This window comes from Alligator mississippiensis, chromosome 5 (assembly GCF_030867095.1).
Source record: "Alligator mississippiensis isolate rAllMis1 chromosome 5, rAllMis1, whole genome shotgun sequence".
Classification (NCBI taxonomy): Eukaryota; Metazoa; Chordata; order Crocodylia; family Alligatoridae; genus Alligator; species Alligator mississippiensis.
In genome coordinates this window covers 49,637,075-49,659,106 of record NC_081828.1, presented here as the reverse complement: position 1 = coordinate 49,659,106, position 22,032 = coordinate 49,637,075, and the positions used below count along the sequence as shown (strand labels likewise).

Sequence of the window (22,032 nt, the reverse complement as noted above, 5' to 3'; positions counted from 1 at the left end):
TTACAGCCTGTGTTGTATGAGAATGCCAGGGTCCCCATCAGTGAGGGTAAAGAGCTGAATACTGCTCTCAGATCTGTGCATACCACTTCCACTGCCTTCAACAGGAGAATACAGTCAGCATTCACCCAGCATTACTGTGAGCTGATTTCTGCACAGAGTGGTGAAGGCGACCTCATGGATTTCAACAGAAGTTATGCCCAAGTAACTGAGAACAGAATTTGGATCACAGTATTCAAATAGAACTTTACATGGGGCCTGTTACTTTGTTACCTACAATTTACAAGTGAACTAACAAAGCACAGAAATCTTACCTTACTTACCCAAGCCCACACAGTGAGTTGGTGTCAAAACTACAATAGGAATCCAGGAATTCCTGACTCCTGGTCCTGTGTACAAACCTCTAGCGCGGGAGTGGGTAAAATATGGCCCACAGCCAGATCCAGCCTGTCAACTGACTGGATGCGGCCCGCAGGTGTGCGCCTACCAATTGATTGCATCCAGCCCACAGCTGCCCCAGTGACACTCCATGTGGGGCTGAGCCCTGCCCATTCCCAACTCTGGCCAGCATGCACAGCTTCCTAGCAGGGCTGCTCCCAGGGCAGCTTCTCTTTCTCCTGCTACGGATGCACCACTTTGGGCAGCAGATAGCACAGGGAAGGGCGGCAGACTTGGGGATGTGTGCTGGGCACTACATGCCCAGCCAGGTGTGGGGAAAGCTGCAGCTGAGCAAGCTGATCTCTCCTCCTGACTCAAACTAGGAGCTTATCTCCCTGCACCTTCCAGTGTACCTCCTCCCTTCCCTCTCTCCCCCCTTGCTGCCATCTGGCTTTCTAATGATGCCATAGGATTAAATGTTCTATTGGCCCTTGAGAGGCAGAGCACACACCGTCCTAACATGTATTCCTGATGAGCTCTCAGGATGCTTTTCATCCCTTGCTCATTGTACTATGTGCCTCAGCACTCTCTGGATAGGAAGCTTGGCAGAGACAGTGAGATAAGAGTCAGATGAACAGCAAGATTAATGAGAAGAGAAAGGAGGAGACATGGAGTAGTCAGTCTCTTCCAGTGCCGGCCACATGATAAAGACAGGTTAGAGTTATTCTAGTGTCATCACAGAGAGACTAGAAATCTCCAGCAGAAAATTTGGAAACTAGCTCTCCCTAAAATTACTCCATCTGGGGGTGGACACCTTGGAGTCTGCACTCAGCTAGAACTCCTGCACTCCACCCTACAGTGACCCTTACAGGGAGAAACTGAAACCGCAGCTAAAAGGGGTTCCAGCACAGCCAGTGGTTGGGGCCCAACTAAGTTACATCTTGCAAAGGATACTGAAACAAACTTCACAGAGTTTTTCAACCATATAAATAAAGAGCAGGGAAAAAAGTGCTGGGGTCACAATGCAATGAAGATAGGAGAGAGGTTCAAGATAACCTAGCTATGGCCCAAAAGCTAAATGACCGCTAAAGCACCAATAAGAACAAAAGTTAGGCAAGGTAGTTCATGAAAATGAGGATGTGGAAATGGGAATTACTACAACTGAGACGAGAGCAAACCTCAAGGAACACAGTACATTCAAGGCAAGGGGACCTGAGAGTCTCCATGCCAGAAATTTAAAAGGACTGGCACATGAAACTGCAAGTCCAGAAATCATAGTTTTTGAGGGGGGTTGGATCAGATGACCCTTGAAGTCCCTTTCAACCCTATGATTCTGTTAAAGGTGGTACCATTGGACTGAAGTAATACTATATTAGAGAAAGGAGAAAACAGCAATGCAGGTAACTACAGGCCCATTAGTTTGACCTCAGTAGTCAAACAAAACTTCAGAACACATTTGGAAGAAAAGAAATATTAAAGCAATTGAATGGAAAATGGGATAAAATGCAATATGGGTTTATGAAAAGTAGATCATACCAGACTAACCTGATATCTTTCTCTGATAAGATAACTGGCTTTTTAGACAAAGAAAAAACAGTGGGTCTAATCCATCTGGACTCACTAAAGCATTTGACATGTGGCCACATGAAAAATTCTTAATAAAGTTGGAGAAGACTGGGATTAGTGAGGAATGGAAAGGTAAGTCAAGACTGGATAAAGGGTGTTGGAAAGGGGAAGCAAAAGGCTGGAGAAAGGTTACTAGCAGTATCCCTCAAAAATCAATCATGGGACTGATCTTGTATAATATGCTAATCCTGCGACCTTGAATTAAAAAGACAGACTGTGCTAATGAAATCTGCTGCTGACAAAGTTGAAAAATATTTTCAATACAGAGCAGACCAAGGTATCCCACAAAGAACTGGCTGACCTTGAGATCCAGGAAAACAGAAACTACAAGAGCATACACTGGAGTACTTACAACAAAAGCTTCTGCTGTAAGACAGAAGCCTCTCAGTTGGAAACAAGTGAGGTGGAGAAGGACACAGGAGTGCTACCTGACTTCACTGTGAGAAATAGGGATGAAAAAGCAAAAGAAATCCAACAACTGGAAGTTGGGCTTATGACAATGTTTTATAAATAGAGCTGGAGTGACTTGATGGCGCAGGGGATATGTGCCTGCCTCTGACAACGGTCAGCACCAGCTGCATAAGAAGAAGGCGTAAGAGTCCCACAACAGTAGAGATGGGAAAATCTGTCCCACCCCACCTTACTTTAGGTCTTGTCCTGGTCTCTAATCATAGAAGTAGGGTCGGAAGGGACTTTGTAGATCTTCAAGTCCAAAATCTAGAGACCCAATTAGTAGTTCTCCTGTATACTGAGTCATGAGATTTAACAGTCATGAAGCAAAATGTGTGTGACCCTGGATATATATTTAAGCCATTTTTAACCAGTACACTACTTCCTTGAGCTCTAGTAGCAGAATCACTCTTGCCCCTCTGCTCAGTCAGACCTATCACCTTTGGAGTCAGGATGGAATTTAATCTTTGATCAGATTGGTATAGACAGTGGGGGGTTTTGCCTTTCTTTGAGGGGGGGCTCTCTTCCTGGGGTCTCCCAGGGGTACATTAACAACTTTTGCAGCCATGGGATGTTGGCTGCCATGGCCCCTGCTTTACCTGTAGCAGGTGAAGGTGTTATGTCGTGTCAGGGTTGACTGCATAGTTTTGCTAAGAGGTTAAACAATGGATTAGCATACAATGGTTTGGATAGGAATGATCCTGCCTCAGGCAGGGGGTTGGACTAGATGACCTCTAGGTCCCTTCCAGTCCTACTTCTCTATGATTCCGATTTCATTGAATGTCCTGCTTGTGCTGATCTGTGCCAGGCTAGCATCCCAAGAGATTCAAGTCTTCTATTTATTCACAAACCTGAATCATACCAGCTTCCCTCATGCCAGACTTCTCCCTTACAATGCCTCATCCCTGACACAAGCCTTCATGGCTGTGCTAAAACTGCCAGCTGGAATTAGCAGGTGTCACTCAGGTGGGAACTGGAACCATCAAGCTCAGAACTTGATCTCGTGGGCTAGAGGGCAGGGCCCTAGCCCAGCACTCAGGAACCCTGGGTTCTACTTCTGGCTTTGACACTGGCCTGTGAGATGATGTTGGGCAAGTCTCTGTGCCTTAGCTTCCCTGCCTGTAAAATGAGAATAATGACAGTTTGAAGTTTCTGGATGAAACATGCCATGTAAGAGCTGGATATTTATAACACACCACGCAACAGCCATAAGACAGCAAAAACACTGTTACAAGCTCAGCCTAACCCTAGAGGTGTCAGTCCCTATTATTTAAGAGATAAATAATAGTCCTGCTTGCAATCCCCTTAATGGAGCTTGAACATTTTTTCAGCAAAAAGCTTTTCCACTGAAAAAATAGGATTTCACAAAAACAAACAAACAAATAAAATAAAGATTATTGATTAAAATATTTGAGTTCTTATTTGAGATGTGAAAAATTATCAGGTTTGAAGCTTTTTCCCCCTGCTAAGTAAACCTGGATTTTTTCATGAGAAATCTATCATTTCCTGCCAAAGCAGATTCCCTTCCTGCAACTATCATTACTAATTAGACCAACTTTAATTTAGTTTTTTTGTATTTCACTGCCTCATAACACAGTGCCCTTGAGTGTTAAACTGTGACTCAAATACTGTGAATAGTATTGTGAATAGAACTAGGGTTGAGAAAATAATTTGCAATGAAAAAGGTGGTCAAAACACTTTTTTTTTTGGCAAAACTTCACAACGTTGTTTATTTTCCTCTGGAGAAAGTTTAAAATATCAGCATAAAATAATCATTGGAGTTCTCAATTTTCAATTTTTTTTCAAACATTCCTAAAAATGAATATTGTATTTGACAAAGGCAGACTCTTTCATTTGCCAATTGTCTCCAAAATGTTTATAATTTTCTCATCTCTGGTCATAATTCAAAATAAAGGGCTAAATACTTTCTGCAAAAAATTCTTAGTCATGATATTATTCAGGAACAGTTTGTTATGAGTATCTGATAATGGGAATTTGACGAGTTTTGATTAGGTACATGGATCACATGGGCCTGTTTCTGGCCCTGGCCTTTTTAAGCATTACTCTGGAGTTTCTGGTTAAACAAATATTCATATTTTGGATTTGGAATTTATTTTCCTGGATTATTGCTATCACTTACACTATTTGCTAGAATATTCTGAAACAGCCAGTCCCAAAGGAGAGCAAATGCAGGCAAAGCAATTCAGTTAAAATATGTTTGGCGGTCTTGGACCCATTCTACGGCAAAGCATCATCTTGTAATTTTATTAATCATCAGACTAGTCCTGGCCAGAGACACCAGGCAATGTCAAAAACAGTATTTTATAATGTTGTATGGTGCTCTAGATAATGTAAGGTTGCACTTAAACCTGCGCTAATTCCCGTGAGATAGTGTGCTGCATGCTCATGGGGCTACTTGTCATTTTAGTACCTACTTGCACTTTACCAGTCAGTTAATGATTCAGTCACTCAGCCCCTTGTCTCTGGAACTCTCTGCTCATAGACATTTAAAGAGTGAGTGAGTATCCATATCTACATGTCTAAGTTCATCACTTGCTGGTTTCCACCCTTTCATGCTCATTCACAAGCTTCTCAGTGTGCACTGCAGAATTAAATTCCGGCCCAGTTTGTCCTACTGGATATTGAGGATATCAGAGATAAAAGGGGACAGATGGTACAATAAAAGAGCTGACAGGAGACTTCTCCCAGAGTGTAACTTTTAAAAAATGAATAAATTCCAACATGGGCTTTGGATCCAAACACCTTCATGCTTTGAGGACGTCCAAATCTTTCCCAGAACTCTGTGGCATGGACCTGTGCTCTGATTATTTCTCATTTCACACTTCCTATGGCTAGTCTGGGCCAATTTGCTAGAAATCACACATGGAATCATGCGACATCTGGAGAGTTTGACTAATGTTCAGATGATTCCCATTTTTCTTAAATGTTGGGTACACTTATTATACAGTCTCTGAACCTTTTGAGCTTCATCCACTACTTGGCAGGGTAGGGTGCTCTGAAATCAAACTTGTCATCGCCACACTACCCAACTGGTATAGATTTTTCCTTCGTTCGTTGTGGCGTCTCTGCTAAGCCAGAAAACCCTACCCTGGCATAATCAGACTCTGAAACAGCTATCTAGCCCTACCTTCTTGATGAATTGCCTCTGAAATCCCGGCAACTCAGCTAGAAATGCTCCTACAACCTGCAGTCTGTTGATGAAGGGGGCTTACCTCGCATGACTGGATGCAGTGAATGACTGTTGGGTCTGGATACCATCGCAACCTGCCAGTGCACACAATATTCTAGAGGGAAAAAGAAAGAAAAAGAAAACTGTCAGGTGAGTCACGAAAGTAGGGTTCCCTACAAGGGTATTAGGACCATTATACCATTATACCTCTGCAATCTCAGTGCCATGTTCATTTAAATTCTGCAATAGATTTTGGTGCATTTGTTGCATAATCCCCAAGGATTTTCCTCCCAAGAATTGGTGCCCCACTGAGCTCTGTTCCCCAGCCAAAATCCTTCCAGCAGAGGAGGTCTGGATGGGAACTGTCCTTCAAGCACAGTGCTCCTGTGTTTGAAATGAACAGGGACTGAGATTTGGCACCTTAAAACAATGTGACAAAAATTAGCAAAGAATAAAGGGGAACTATAAATGACAGAAGGATGATGAAGCCAAGTGATGCACTGGCTCAATACACTGGCTTTTCACTCTCATTTCAACTCCGCCGCAGGAAATGCGGCTGGAAACCTCAGGTTCCCAAGCAGCTGTCAGCACGTCACAAAAGCACCACATGGCTGATTGCAGAATTTGTGTTCTCTGTTCATGAGAGGCTCCTCAGAAATGGGACAAAGTGATATGGCAGTGCTTGTCAGGGCTCCAGAGCTGAAACTGTAAGAGAACTGCACATTGATAGTGAGGTGAGCCAGCAGAGCTAAACAGGGGTCTGTTGCAGAGTGGCTAGCCTGGCTCTACCCACCACTGAAGGCTGTGATTTTGCAAAGACACCCAAGTCTATTGAAAGCAGGGGCCCTGCATTTGCTTAATCATCCATTGCTTGGTTCTTCCTATTACTTAATAGCCTCTTATTTTTAATGAGTACTAATGCCCCAATCCAGTTTTCACTGGTGTTCATATCAAAGAAATCACTGGCTCCAATGGTGCAGAGTCAGGCTCAGTCACACACACATGCACACACACACAAATACAGTTACCTCTGCTACTGATGAATTACAAAGTGAGTGGTTAAGACCAAATGGATACTACAGTGAAATGTGAAAGGCTTCTGAACTGAATACTCAAATCATGCTAACTCTGAAAAGCTGACTGTTAGGGCTCCACATGATTCTTTTGAGGGGAAAAACACCACACACAATTTCCTCAACGTAAAATTAAAGCAGACTTTGAAACCTGTAGTAGTAGAAACCGATGGCTGAATTGTGAAAGCATCCTAGGTGCCCCACATGCAAGGAGTAATGACACAGCAGAGAAGTTATTGTTTAATCATGTATTTTTTTTAAAAATGATGTAATCGGTTGCAGACCTCCCTTCCCTCCCCAGTCACTCTGCCAGGGAGAATGGAAGAGCAAGGTGACATGACAGCAGTTCCTCTGTGAAAAATGCATTCTTTCAGATACAAAGATGAATGGAGAGTCTTGAACTGCTCAGTGGGTTCATTGATCAGATTAGCCAAGGATCTGGATATTCAGCCAGCTAAGAACTCCCACTGGCAGGGAATGGTCACATTTGGATAGCTGGGAAACCCAGTGGCCCCTGAAATAGGATGTTTCGACAACTGAGTGATTTGCTTGGCTTCTGTGAAGAGGTACCACAGTCTGCACAAATCTCTGTGCTGGGCTTTCACCTGCTTGATGTGATGCAGTTTTTACCAATGTAGCAGCATAAAGGTACATGAGTGAGAGTGCTCACAGAGCCGCTGCACAGCACTCCTGGTCCCACTGCTGTCTTTTCGACCCCTTGTCATTCTCAAACCCCTCCCCTCCACCTCTGAAACAAAATGAGTCACTCAGGCCTCTGGCAAAGTTCACTTAAATGTGCCATCAAATCTGATTTCCAATCCCAACAAGTGCCTCTCTTGCCATGCTGTACATGCATGGCAGGAGGCAAGACTGTTGGAATGAGAGCTCAGACCCTAATCACATCCTACGTGCCAGATGGGCACCCAGCATGTTGAAAGCTGGGTGCCCACAGATCCAGGGCTGCGACTGACAATCAGCTGATTTGGGGCTTGGGCTTGGGCTTGGGCTGGGGATCACATCGGGGTCTGGAACCATCCCTAGTGCAGCTCCTGCTGGGGAGACAATCAGGCGATTGTTGGCCCAGCAGGGACCACGTAAGGGTCATTTGAGACCTGAGTGAGGTCCCTGGCCAGAGGTGACAATCAGCTGATGGCTGGTCTGTCAGGGACTGTCCTGAGGCTAGCTCAAGATCTCAGTGCCACCAACCCAAACTGACAATCAACTCACTGTCGGCCTGGCCACACATTAAATTTAAGGCATGTAGTATGTGTAGCTCCCTTGTTATTTATACCACAATTACCATGGTAATCACAGCATAAATGTATTTGCAAAGGGGGCCTTTGTTTAACCAGCCCCGCTTCGAATGCCTTGACATTTTGCTTCTTTTCATATTCATCTCCTGACTTTTCTCTTCTCTATTCTCACCCCCAGTTCGAACCTCTCCAGACACCAGGAGTGAATTTGTTGCTAAGTCATCACCTCCAAGCCAGCATGCCCGAACTCCTGACCAGAGGCTACCACAGCTGGGACAGGGACACATTATGCTGGGTTAAGGCAGACACATCCCACTAAATTAATTTCACCTAACGGCTATGTTGAACACTTCCCTAGTCCAAAGTCGCATACAGACACTGACTACACGATCCTCCTGACACATCAGATGGGTGTCAGTTTAGCCTCCCCATATTACTGGTCAAGGAATTAGAGCAAGGAGATAAAGTGAGTCACTCAGGCCCTATAATGAGTCAGTGGAGGAGAGAAAACTGAAACTTAACTCCACTTGAGTCCACTATTTCACCCACCTCACTCCAGGTGAATGGGACCAGGGAGGCCCATTCTTTGCTCCAGTCTGACCCCCTTTTCCCTCCCCGCAGCTACCTTTCAGGAAGACCTACAGACATGGATGTGATTGCAAACCCAAATAGCATGGCTTGAGGGAGCAAACCATGCTGAGAGAGAAGAAAGACGCATATGTCTGTGCACCAGTAGAGAGCAAGAAAGAAACAGAGGCTGAGGAAGGGAATAAAACAATACGTTCCAGTGACAGCTCCTGGCAAGGGGAATTCTGTTTTCTTAAAATAACACCCTCCCCCGCTCCTCCCACCTCTGCTCTCCTCTCCCCCGCAAAATGCCTCCCCTGCTTGAGAGGCCATGGCTCTAGCAGACAGAAAGCCAAAAGCTAACATCCCACAGAGGCCAAGCGATACGATCCCTCAAATTTGAGGCCTCTGTCCAAGGCCCAATTAATGATCCCATATGCCATGGACCTCCCCCCACCCCCATACTGGGCCCTTCCCAGGCCAATAATTTGTAGTGGGTCTGATTCAAACTGACGCACAGTAGTATCCACAGGCATGAAGTTCTGGTAACCCTGGGCCTCCTGTGGGTTCCCAGGAGGCAAGGAAGGCAGTTGGATGGGAACACTGGCTCCTAATAATATTGTTTGCTTTATTTCCACCCCCTTCAGTGCATTTCATTTTTATTTTAAGAAATATTACCCCTGATGGAGCCGCTTTTGGAGAAACACAAAGTTAATCCAAAATATTTGAGCTATTTGAGCGGTTCAGCTGGAAAGTGAGCTAGGGCTGGGGAGGAGGAGGCTCTATACTTCATGGCCATGAGCTGAAAATAAAGTGCTCGGGATCCCAGAAGCTGGAGCTGTCAAACAGGTGAGCGTGCTCTGCCATGTCTTTGCCTAAAACTCCTGGTTGAAGTTTCATCTGCAGTACTACTGAGTTGGGGCGGGACATGGATGGTAACATATTTGTCCCCTTTTATGTGAACACTCACAATAATGGTTGATGGAAGGGATTTTTCAAAAGCACCCAGGGCCTTTAGGATTAAAAGGCCTATTGAAAATCAGTAGAACTCATGCTCTTAAATCCCTGATATGCTATTGAAAATCCATCCTGGATTTTTCTAGCACCTCAAGGATGCTAAAGCAGTCACCAAGCTATGTGGCCTCCTGTTTATATTTGTGCTGTACATTATATTAGTCATAGTTAAATAGATATTACAAGAATACTATTAAAGTTGTAGAAACAAGCACCCCAAAGTCAAGAAATGCCAGAATCCAGGCTGCCCAGGCAGCCTTTTTGGGCTCCTTTGTGCATACCCATTAGCATCCAGGCTTTAATGGCATGATTGCCCACTGTGTTTTTCTCCAGGACCCCTGCCTCATTCAGTTATAACACATGGACACCACTCACTTATTTAATCTTTTCCTCTACATGGTCTTATTTACTGTGCAGTGTTCAAACCTCTGCTCTGGAGATGGGATTCCTCATGGCTCTTCTGTAGTGCTAATCACTGTAGCTCAAAGAGCAGAGGTCTGTGAGGGAGTCCTACAAGTTCCAACTGTGCTGCTGACCCACGGTGTTGTGTATATGATGCCAGAAGATGAATCGTGTCGTTTCAGTTTGCACATCAGGTTGAGGAACCAGGAGACAGACCAGACTAACAGCAGTATCAGGTTGTCCTTCCCCGTGTGAAGCTCACTGAGGGCATGGTGGGGAGTGAAATTCACAGGCATTTCCTGAGAGAAGAGGACTGCTGAGACTTGGGTGTTACTGCAGGCTCTGAAGGGTAGGGTGCTCTAATGGCCACAGGCCCTTTTGCCACTATCCCCTCAGGTCGGATCCTATCAGTGTCCTCCTTCTACCCAGAACCTATTCCTGTGTCAGCCCCATCAGCTTCTCATCTCAGCCTCCTTCTCACCTTCTATTTAGTCTCATGCTGGGTCTTAACTATAGGTGGTGCTTCCAGTTCCAATGATAATACGCTGTAGGCAGAATCTTCAAAAACAGGTGCTTCGGGGAAAGCCCCTAACTCTAGTTACTAGGCACTGAAATAAGTGAGTCTGATTTTCCAAAAGGCCGAGGCCCTGGCAACTCCCACTAAAAGCCAAGCCTGCTGGAAACTCTGCTCTTTGGCCAGAGGTGCCTGTTCACTTGATGCTCATGGGCTGCCAGCATGGGAATAAGTAGCATGTCTCCAGAGAGGACAGCCCTTTTAGCAGATCCTTGAAGACTCTCTAGCAAACACTCTCCTCCAGTCTCTCTCATTCTGGATCTTCCATCTCCTTACTCTAGCACCATATGGGGCCTGGGCTGGAAGAAGCAATATAGCTGTTCCCTTAATCTCCAGCATGTGCTGAAAAGCAGCTCAGGCATCCAAGCTCAATGGACTCAAAACAATGCCCTTCAAGTGGCAGAAGAACGCCCCCTTCTCTTTACCTGGATTTTGGGAGGTTCCAGTCGGTAGTCCATAGTGTCAGCAGTAACATTTTCGGGCAGGATTACTGGGTCGCTGGGGGGGATTATACAGGATGGTGTACACACAGCACCTGTTGCAGAGGAGACAAAAGGTTTGGGGGCACACTCAGAGTATTGCACTGATGCCCAGTCTCTCCACAGCAGTTTCTTTTGCAGGGAACTCATGGTCTAATGCAGGTCTGTCTAACTAGCAGTCCATGTGCAGCCTGTGAAGGGTTAATCTGTGTCCACAGGGCTCCTCCTAGCTGCTGCTAGAGCTGGGGCCTGCAGGTCCCCCCTCCTTTTTCTGGCTTTTGCTTCCTGCCCCTGCCCAGAGGATAGGGCAATGCAGGGCAGCATGCTCAGTGCAGCCCACCTTGTCAGGGGAGTCCATGGTGCAGTGGAGTGGGGCAGCCTGCAGCCAAGGAGGTGAGGGGGCAGAACACCGTCGAGCATGGTGCAGTGTAGCAGCTCATCCACCTGGACATATAGTGCATCAGTGAGAGGAGAGCCCCCACCAATGCAGGACTGGGGGAGCTCACAGCTGAGGAGGGGAGGGGGGCAGGCCACAGCCCCTATCTGTGCAGCCCCAGCTGCTATGTTGAACACCCTCAGTCTGGTACTAAGAGCTAGGTGCTGAACTGTGATGGATGCAAGCCTAGGGAAGACCCTCTTTTTGCCAGTTGTGAAGTCTGGGCTAGAAGCCCCTTCCAAAATAAGTGACACAGCCAATTCCTATGCTGCCCCCCTCTGTGAACTGGAAAGTCAGAGGAAACAAAGTCTACAAGAAAAGGAAGCAACTGGAAAGCATCAAAGTGACTGCTGTACACAGATAACTCTACCTTCTCCTCAAAGGCAGCCTAGCTGGGCATGAGAGACAGCCATCAATACAGGGCTCTCCTGTGTATTAAGCAGAACCCTGAACCCTGGGGAGCAGCAGCACAAAAGGCTGCAGCAGGGTGGTTACTGTTCTGGGCCCTCCTCCAAGTCAGCACCCAAAGCAATTACACTATGCTTCCTGCATTGTCTTTCCAATCAAGCCAAGCCACCATCCTAACTTCTGTGGACTTCGAGGGAACCAGATCTGATGCCAAGAGAATACAACATATGGAATTGAGTGCATAGCTTCTAACTTTTGAGCTGTCTCAAAAATTTCCCAGCCAATCAGCACCTGGCAATGCAAATCTTTGCTTGAAAACCCTCGAACAAGAGATGTGCCTACAGTTTTTGTCTTCCAGCCTCCTAAGAGAACAGCACAGTACTACATTCTTCAGAATTAATTAGGCATTAAATCAGGGTTTCAAAATGCAGGCAGACTATACACATTGACTGACTTTTGTATGTCAGCATAATGAGTTCAGGCTCCTACAAGCTAAAGGCTAAAGTAAAGTATTTAGAATAATACAGAAAAGCTATGATCTCTGCTTCATAGATATCTCTGGCGAGGAGAGGTTTGAACAGGTAAAAGGTCCAGACCGAGCCATGATTTTCAGGCAATGAACCATTCACGCAGTGTACCTACTGACATTGCCTACTGCTTTGCTTTGGGATTCATGAGGCAGCTGGTGCTGGTTTGGGGAATGCCGCGGAGAATGCCCATTTACCTAATGCACCTACTCATTAATACATGCCTCAGTCTCCCTCAGTAACACATACAAGTCGCTATTATACAACCAAGGCCAGTGGTGACTCTCCATTTCATATCAAAGGAACTCTGTGAGGGCTTGTCCCATTTGTACAGTATTTCTGAGGTTGGTAATCATTTTGTAGGAAGATACTAGTACATCTGAGTTTATTTGCCAGGATGGATTAGGAGTGGTTTAGAGAGTGACTGTAGCAGCTCATCACAACAAAAGTATGATTATTACAGTAACATATAAAGCCCTGATGAGCTCACAGCTCCATTGTACTGGGAACTGTACATAACGAGTGCCTATAATCTAAACTGGCAGGACAGAGAAAGGCTGGGGGTGGGAGGAAAGGGGAAACAGAGACACAGAAAGAAAAAGGAACATGCCTGAGGTCACTCAGGAAGTCAGTGGCAGATCTGGGAATAAAAGCCAAGTCTTCTGAACAGCAGTGCAATGCCCTATCTGATAACGGTGCTACCTCTAATATTTTCCTCTATTAGGATAATAACTCAGTGTGCTTCAAGTGCTGCTCTTTCTATTTCTTAAAATGAATATAGCAAGAAATATAGCCACATTACAACTGAACAAAATGTTCCAGCTGAACCCCCAAACCATGGGAAAATACATGGGTTTCATCAAAATCTCAAATTCATGCTCACTTCATCAGAAGTCTAGCAAAACTTACCATGCTTTTGTACAAGCCTGGGCCCAGTTTTAATCAAAAGTTGGGTGATTTATGTGTTTGCTTTGAAATTATGTGGGTTTTGCTTTAACATTCAATTAAGCCACAAAGCCAAGGAAAATGTGGCAACTCTGACTGAGTGTCATAGTGTTCCTCTAAAACAGGAAAGAGATAAATCCAAGCAGGCCTACACCAAAGAAACAGTTTGCATGGACCCTGGCAGAGCAAAACCACCCAGTTACATGGGGCTATAACTCATGCAGTCCCCTCTAGGCATTACCATCATCACTGTCACAACCATCTGTAAGAGAAACAATGGCAAAGACTTGAAAGCTATGACAAAGAACTACGTTTGCCATATTCATTGAGATATTCCCCTTTCTTGGGGGAAAGACAGATCCTTACAATTAAGCCATTAGCTTTAAAACTCTGCTACTAACATGACCAGATGTTATGCAAATGAATAAGCAGCCCCATTGGCTTTATGTTCAGGAAGAAGACTAGAAAGAAAACAGAATTTGGTCATAAATTTTATCATTACTGCAGGAGAGTCATCATGGCCTTCCAGCTAGTCCTCAGGGATAGCAGTAGACCTGGTTGATTCAATAAGCAGCCTGTTCCAAGAAAAAGGGGATTTAATCAGAAATCAATGTGCTTTTTTTGTCCTTACCAATTCCATACCCTTGTTCACACTTGTACTCCACAAAATTCAGCTCTGGGGGTGGCGGACAATTCCCTTGCAGATTCTCACACAGTTTGAATTCCTCTGTCCATAAGCCTTCTTTGGTGCACAGGATGGGAACCTAAAATATCCAAGAGACTGGATTCCACATTACTGTTAAATTCAGTCAGTGCACAGGGCTGTCTTTGAATTTGCAGGGTTTTTTTTACACAAATAACATACCCATGTCCATTGTCTAGTTTACATAAATAATGGTAAAACTCCTGTTTGCAACAGTTTCAGAAAGAAGTTTAGAATTACCCTTTTCCCACTGAAATCAAAGGCAACATTCCCAATGGACTTCAAGGAAAGCATGTAGCCCTAAGTCAACCTGAAGTGGGCCATCCAATCTTTTGACAGCAAAGCAAATTTGTTTAATGTGTTTTAATGAGATGGTTGCAATAGCCCTTGTGCATGATGTCCCAGTGGTAACCTGACAATAAGCAACCCCACTCCCGGGCAAGCCTATTCTCAGAAAGTATGTGCAGTTATGACCCGACTCAAACAGGGCTTCGGCCAGCTGTGCTAAAACATTAGCAGATGCTCCCTGAGCACACACAAAGGGGAATCTCGAGCTGCTTCTAGCCTTTTAGCTACTTATTATCTATTTAAAGACAAACAGAGCTGTTGACAGTGCCAATTACAGTACAACTTAATCTTAACAAACCCATGGGACCAGGAGTAAAGTTCATTAAAAGAGTGTGTTCATTCTAACAGGGTTAGTCAATTTTGTCAGTAGCATAACTAAGAGGGAGGGCAACTAGGGCAGCAGCCCTAGGTACCCACTTAAAGAAGGAGCAAGGTGCCAAATAGCAGCTGCTGCATCTGCTGACTGGCTTCCAAGTCACTGCTGGCAGCATGGCAGCCACTACTATCCTGAGCACTGTGACTTATGAGGGAGCAGAACTACCACGTTCTGCCTCTGCAAACTGCTGCATCATTATCATGAGACAATCACTTTCTACCATTGGGAATGCTAAAAGATGCAGTTTGTTATAATGAGGTTGTATCATAGTTTCTTACAGAAATATTACAGGGGGAATAACTGCTGTGGTTAGTCTGGTCCTTTAAGGGAGGTGAGCTGAGCCTCATATGCAACTCATAGCTGCCTCCTAAGTGATGGGTTTGATCTCTTTTATTAGTATCTGCACCCTCACAGCACCATCTACAACATATACAAAGCTTCCTTTAATTGGGAGAAAGAAAGCCCAATTGAGGTATTTACAGATCAGAACGAGAATGTTCTGAAACGTAGATGACCATAGCAGACGGGATAGAGTCTGCACTGTGCTTTGCAAAGCAATACCAGCATTGTTGTGTCACAGGGCTGGTGGCTGGTCCACTGAGGCAGCTGGTTCAGAGCCCATATATCCCCATCCCAGCTGATAGGTTTGCAGCCAGGAATCAGGGGACAGCCTGCAGGTGACCAGGCCTTCTAATGAAGGGTCAGCAAACAGCTTTGTACCTCTTTATTCAGGAACAGTTCAGCAGGCAAGCCTTTCCTTTGCAAGAACATCATCAGAAGGCATGGCAAACAAGTATTCATGGAAGATTTGCAATCACATTTCTCTTGCACCCGTTTTAAGCCCCTAATCCAGGGGTGGGCAAAAGGTAGACCCAGGTGGTGGCCAGACTCCATTTCCCAGCAGCCCCTGCCCATGTCACTGCAGCTAGGTTCCATGGAGACCCCAGCAGCAGCAGTGCAGTGACATCGCAGGGCCAGGGTTTCCATGGAGACCAGCCCCAGCAGCACTGGCAGGGTACGTGACTGGCCGGGGAGGGGCTCCACAGCCGGGGCTGGGATCTTGCAGTGGTGAGCTGGGGCAGAGTCGTGATCCACTGCCTCTGCCCCAGTTTCAGACCATGCTGTCACCACCGCAAGATCCCAGTCCCGGAGTGGCTCCCTGCCCAGCTGCATGCCCTGCCAGTGCTGCTGGGTCTGGTCTCCATGGAAACCCTGGCCCTGTGCTGTCACGGCGCTGCTGCTCAGCACCGTACCTAGACTCCTGGGTGAATTTTTACTTTTGGGCCTTGTTTTGCCTGAGATAATGATAATAATAATAATAATTGGACAAGGAAAAAAAAATTACCATTCTCGGGCTCTCTTATTGTCCAGGCCCTGGGCAGCCGCCCAGTTGGCCCATGTCTGTGTCCGGCCCTGCTGCCACTGCTGGGGTCTCCATGGAGCCTGGCCACAACGATGCAGGCAGGGGTGCTGGGAAATGGAGTCTGCTGCAGGCCTCATCTGGCCCACAAGCCAGACTTCGCCCATCCCGCCCTTAACCCATAGTAGGAAGTCTGTGGCAGAGTTAGGGACTGACCCCAGTTCTCTCAAACACAAGGCTAATTCCTCAATCACTAGACTAATCTGTATATAAACTTTTAAGTGATACCTTCTTCACATAGGAAACTATCTGCCAAATCATTTTGAGGACTGAACAGATCTTTAGAAGACTACAAAAAGTTTACAGGTAGTTTGTGAATAGAATAGAGACTAGAGACTAAAATTCATTTGCTAAAAATAGTGTTGAAGTTGAGCTTTTTGAATTATTTTACACTGAACTATTTAAAGCAGCTTTCAGATCATCGTGCCAAGGCCAGGTGAGGTGTGGGGCTCAGTTTGAGTTGGAATGTTTTCACTAGAACAGAGAAAGAGACAAGCTGTGAGCCAAAATGCCCCCTGTCATTGTCCTTGACCCAGTAACACTTGCTGTGTGCGTGCTCGCACACGCACGCACACGCACTCACGCACACACACACACGCACACACACACACTCTATTTCAGTGTTACTGAACTAAAATGGTCTTCAACAGCCCAGCCAGGAGAAGAGCAGTTTTCTTCCTTAGCTCATGTGCCAAACAGCATGATAAATCAAAAAGCAGTACTAACATTCAGATCTGGTACAGCTCTGTATTTTAATCCATATTCACCTTCTACAGCAAAAGGATCTGGGGCTGGTGGGCCAGTAAAAGTGTTGAGAGAGACTTGGTTTCAAATGCAGGAACCTGAGTCAGTCCAGATTGTTTTGAATTCTCAGGAGTTCAGACTGAACAAACAAATCTAGTTCACAGTTCAGCAAAACACTTAATGTGCTTAATTTTATGCACATACTTAAATCCCTTTCAAACTGAAGTGCTCTGTTGATCAGGACCTTTTTCAGGTCCCTCATGTTAGCTCCACTCACAAGCTAGCTCCTCCACTTTAGTTTTGACACAAGAATTATCCCATTGATGTCAGAGGTATTACTTGTGGATGTATATTTAAGCATGTGGCTCAGTGTTTACAAGGCGGGGGTCCCAAGTGCTACTAAGGGGATAGCAAAAGAATGCTCTTCCAACTTAAAAAGCTTCAGTGAAAATTTCTCTGCCTGACTCCCAAGTAAATCCCACCCAAGCTGATGAATGCAACCAGGATACTGTGAACTTGTATTTCAACAAATAAATTCAGAGCTGCATGGGGGTATCCTTTGCACTAAGTCTCATTAGGCAAATACACTGTCTTCAGGCCATGCCATGGCAATACCAGGGTGCCCTGGAGTTGGCTTGTTTTGCTTCTGTGCTACTTATTAAAGAAGTCATTCTTACCCTTTTACTCTGGGGGTTGCAGTTGAGCACACATTGGCTGTCCAGCTCAAAACCATTGGTACAGTCGTACATCCCCTCAAAAACAGGAGGGGGTGGTTCACACAGCACAGGAACGCAGGTGCCTTCCTCCCAGACTCCACTTTCCAGGCACTGAATCTTCAGGAACTTCCTGGGAAACATGCACACAAGATAGTTACTGAACTGTGCACATGAGAAGACATCCCTGAGCAACCAAGTGGAAGGCCTCAGTTATTAAGGGCAATTACTTCTGTGGCTTCAGGTTAAGACTTCCCTAAAGGAAGTTCAAATTAAGATTCATAGATTCATAGATGTTAGGGTCGGAAGGGACCTCAATAGATCATCGAGTCCGACCCCCTGCATAAGCAGGAAAGAGTGCTGGGTCTAGACGACCCCAGCTAGATACTCATCTAACCTCCTCTTGAAGACCCCCAGGGTAGGGGAGAGCACCACCTCCCTTGGGAGCCCGTTCCAGACCTTGGCCACTCGAACTGTGAAGAAGTTCTTCCTGATGTCCAATCTAAATCTGCTCCCTGCTAGCTTGTGGCCATTGTTTCTTGTAATCCCCGGGGGCGCCTTGGTGAATAAATACTCACCAATTCCCTTCTGTGCCCCCGTGATGAACTTATAGGCAGCCACAAGATCGCCTCTCAACCTTCTCTTGCGGAGGCTGAAAAGGTCCAGTTTCTCTAGTCTCTCCTCGTAGGGCTTGGTCTGCAGGCCCTTGACCATATGAGTTGCCCTTCTCTGTACCCTCTCCAGGTTATCCGCATCCTTCTTGAAGTGTGGCGCCCAGAATTGCACGCAGTACTCCAACTGCGGTCTGACCAGCGCCCGATAGAGGGGAAGTATCAACTCCTTGGACCTATTCGTCATGGATCTGCTGATGCACGATAAAGTGCCATTGGCTTTTTTGATGGCTTCATCACACTGCCAGCTCATGTTCATCTTGGAGTCCACTAGGACTCCGAGATCCCTTTCCACCTCTGTGCCACCCAGCAGGTCATTCCCTAGGCTGTAGGTGTGCTGGACATTTTTCCTCCCTAGGTGCAGCACTTTGCATTTCTCCTTGTTGAACTGCATCCTGTTGTTTCTGCCTACTTGTCCAACCTATCCAGGTCTGCCTGCAGCTGTTCCCTGCCCTCCGGCATGTCCACTTCTCCCCATAGCTTTGTGTCATCTGCAAACTTGGACAGAGTACATTTGACTCCCTCGTCCAAGTCACTGATGAAGACATTAAAGAGTATCGGTCCAAGGACCAAGCCCTGCGGGACCCCACTGCCCACACCCTTCCAGGTCGAGACCGACCCATCCACCACGACTCTCTGGGTGCGACCCTCTAGCCAATTCGCCACCCACCGGACTGTGTAGTCATCCACGTCACAGCCTCTTAACTTGTTCTCCAGTATGGGGTGGGATACCGTATCGAAGGCCTTACTGAAGTCTAAGTATACGACATCCACCCCTCCTCCTGTGTCCAGGCGTTTTGTAACCTGGTCATAGAAAGAGACTAGATTGGTCAGGCACGATCTGCCTGCCACAAACCCGTGCTGGTTTCCCCTCAGCATAATTTGCCCTGCTGGGCTCTCACAAATGTGAGCCTTGATAATTTTTTCAAAGACTTTACCAAGGATGGAGGTGAGACTGACTGGCCTATAGTTGCCTGGGTCCTCCTTCCTCCCCTTTTTGAAAATGGGGACCACGTTAGCCCTTTTCCAGTCCTCCGGGACTTGGCCCGTGCGCCACGAGCGTTCGAATATTCCCGCCAGTGGCTCTGCAATGATGTCAGCCAGTGTCTTCAGCACCCTCGGATGGAGCTCATCCAGGCCTGCCGACTTAAAGGCATCCAGTTCTTCCAAGTGACTCTGCACCATCTCAGGATTTACATATGGAAGTCTGGCGCCTTGCTGCTGCCTCTCTACAACCCCAGTGAGAGACTTGTCATGTCCCTCACTTAGGAACACTGAGGCAAAGAACTAGTTGGATCTTGGATGGAAACTGAATTCAGACCCACAACACGTGCTGATTATCAGGCAGCACAAGGCCAAAAAGGAGCAGGAGAAGGAAACGGAGGGGGGAGGAGTGACAACAGTAACACCCTCTAGAAATACAAATGTGGGGCAATTTTAGGCAGCCCTTTTCATAGGCATGCAAATGATCATTAAAAATGCATAGCACAGCCTTCAGAGCATCTTTCCCTAAGGACAGAATCAAAGAATAAAGACATCAAAAGCCTCATTTCAGCAATGCCTTTATATCCCATGGACCTGAATGAGGCATGAGCACATGCTTAAAGTTAAGCTTAATGAATTCTCTGAATCTGTATCTTATATATTTAAACCACACCTGAACAACTCAATTAAGCATGTATTGAAATCTGTTCCCATTCAGCCACATTTAACCACCTGCTTAGTGTTCAGAATCTGCTCAGGTCTCATTCATTTCTCATGTCAGCCTTTGGCTGACTCAGGGCCCAAAACCTGTAGCTCCTGCACCTTTGCTCTTTCTAGCTCTAGTCCCTTTTGCACATTTCATAGTGCTTTGTCCAGTCTAGGCTTACCTGTCCCAAGTAGTGATGCTTTCTCTCTGGGGAGATAATGCCTGTTTAATCTATCTCACTAACCTTCCACAGCTGACATTTTCCTTCCCTTAACTTCATCCCCTTCATGGGAATATGGGACTAGAAGGAGCCTCATCAATTGTTGATTCCAGCTCCATGATTAGTCCTTGTCATGCCACCCTAAACAATTCCTCCCCCTATCCACTCTTCAAACTCTTCACTCCATTCAAAGCTGTCAATCCCTTTCTGGTAGAGGAACTGTCATGCCAGAACAGATTAACATTGTCTTGTGTGCTGCTAAGACAAGAAAACCTTGCAAAGAAGTAATGAAAGAGTTAAAAAAATACAAGAGAGGCTCACTTATTCCAGAATCTGATCCCTGGCAATGATCTATATGTCATGCCATCACACATGGGGAACAACTGAGAGGTACTTTTTGAGTTTGGGAACACTTCTTGGAGACTCCAGCTTCTGATCAACACCTACGTCTTCATGAATGAAGATCCATAGCTCTTGTGATTTTAACCTATCTAGTATGATTTTCCAGGAACCGTCTTTCTTTAATTCACTTCTCCTATCTCTACTATCAATAGGCAGAAACCTAGGAAGCCACTGCTAAACAAACCTAGGAAGCCACTGCTAAACATTTATTGGGCAGATACACCCAAATCCTGCCCACCTCTAAATATGTTCAGAATCTGATAAGCAAAGGAACTACTCTGCCTTCATTGTTGAAATAAGGCTAGGAGGCAAAGGGTTGGATTAACTTCTCATAACCCTGCTCTGGTAAAGGAAATTGCCCCAACAGCAGAGCAAGAGCCGGTCTACACTACAAAGCTGTACAAGCCAACAGTGTGCCAGCATACTACTACTGACATGGCTATTTTGGAGGCACATTCAAGTTGCCTTGCCCTGGGCAGCACACTAAATCTTTATGGCTTTAGGCTATATCAGTAAGAGAAGTTTTCCGCTGACCAATGATGGCTTGACACTGGCAAAAAATTAAGGAAAGACGAGGGCAGTCTGGCACCCTCTGCATGCTTCATGCAAAATGTTTCATGTGGAGTCAATTAACCACTACAACTCAGCCCTATGCTTTTATCATAGGACTTCCAGGAGGCCCCAGTGGTTGGTGTGTGGGTGGAGTGGGAACAAAAGTGGATTGTGGTGTAAATTAATGCTATATGATTACAGCCTTAAACACGTTACATTTCTAGCACTATATATGCAAGGGTGCCTATGTTCGTGTGTCTGTGGAGCCACCAAAATGGAGGACTCACCACTAAAATGCTCCTGTTTCAAAAAGGAACTTCTCTGTAGCATTACACTTGGTAGCACCACATGTAACATCTGAACGCTTACACGTAGCACGACAGAATCTCTGGTCCCCCGGCCTCCCATAGTGCTCCAAGGGCAGTGGCATAACAAGTTGAGCAGGCACCCAAGGCAAACTTTGCAGGAGAGCAGGGGTGGGCACAGGGGTCTGAGCAGGGGACACAGGTTCCAAAAGTGGGAAGGGCACAGGTCTGAGAGCAAGGATGGGGGCACCAGCCTTACCCAGCTGGGAACTTCTAACTAGTCCACGTGTGCTCTGCCTGATTCAGCTCTGTTGCTCTTAAACTAAAGCAACAGCAACCAGGGTCTGTTTTGGAGTTCCCTGCATAGGAATGCTGCTGGGGCATGGTCTCTGCAGGAGTGGGGGCAATTCCAGTGCCAACTTGGAGCTCAGGGCAGGTGCCTCTCACCTGCCCCTCCTTATATTATTGTCGAAAGGAGAGGGAAAGAGAGCATCTGGCTCCTGACAGCCCACCAGGAAGCACAGCTGCCGCCCAGCTAGGACATGGATCTGCAGCTCTCTTTTCCACAG

General features: G+C 46.0%; 1 protein-coding gene across 1 annotated transcript in view; it reads right to left on the bottom strand.

Annotated features, from left to right (window-relative positions):
* Positions 1–22,032, bottom strand: part of PAPPA2 (pappalysin 2) — a 188,553-nt gene that overhangs the window by 29,971 nt on the left and 136,550 nt on the right. Inside the window, exons 17-20 of the mRNA XM_019500187.2 lie at positions 17,588–17,756; positions 13,951–14,083; positions 10,950–11,059; positions 5,685–5,756 (exon numbers count right to left, since the gene is read on the bottom strand). Coding sequence (XP_019355732.2) covers positions 5,685–5,756; positions 10,950–11,059; positions 13,951–14,083; positions 17,588–17,756 — 484 coding nt within the window. The remainder of the gene's footprint in view (positions 1–5,684; positions 5,757–10,949; positions 11,060–13,950; positions 14,084–17,587; positions 17,757–22,032) is intronic.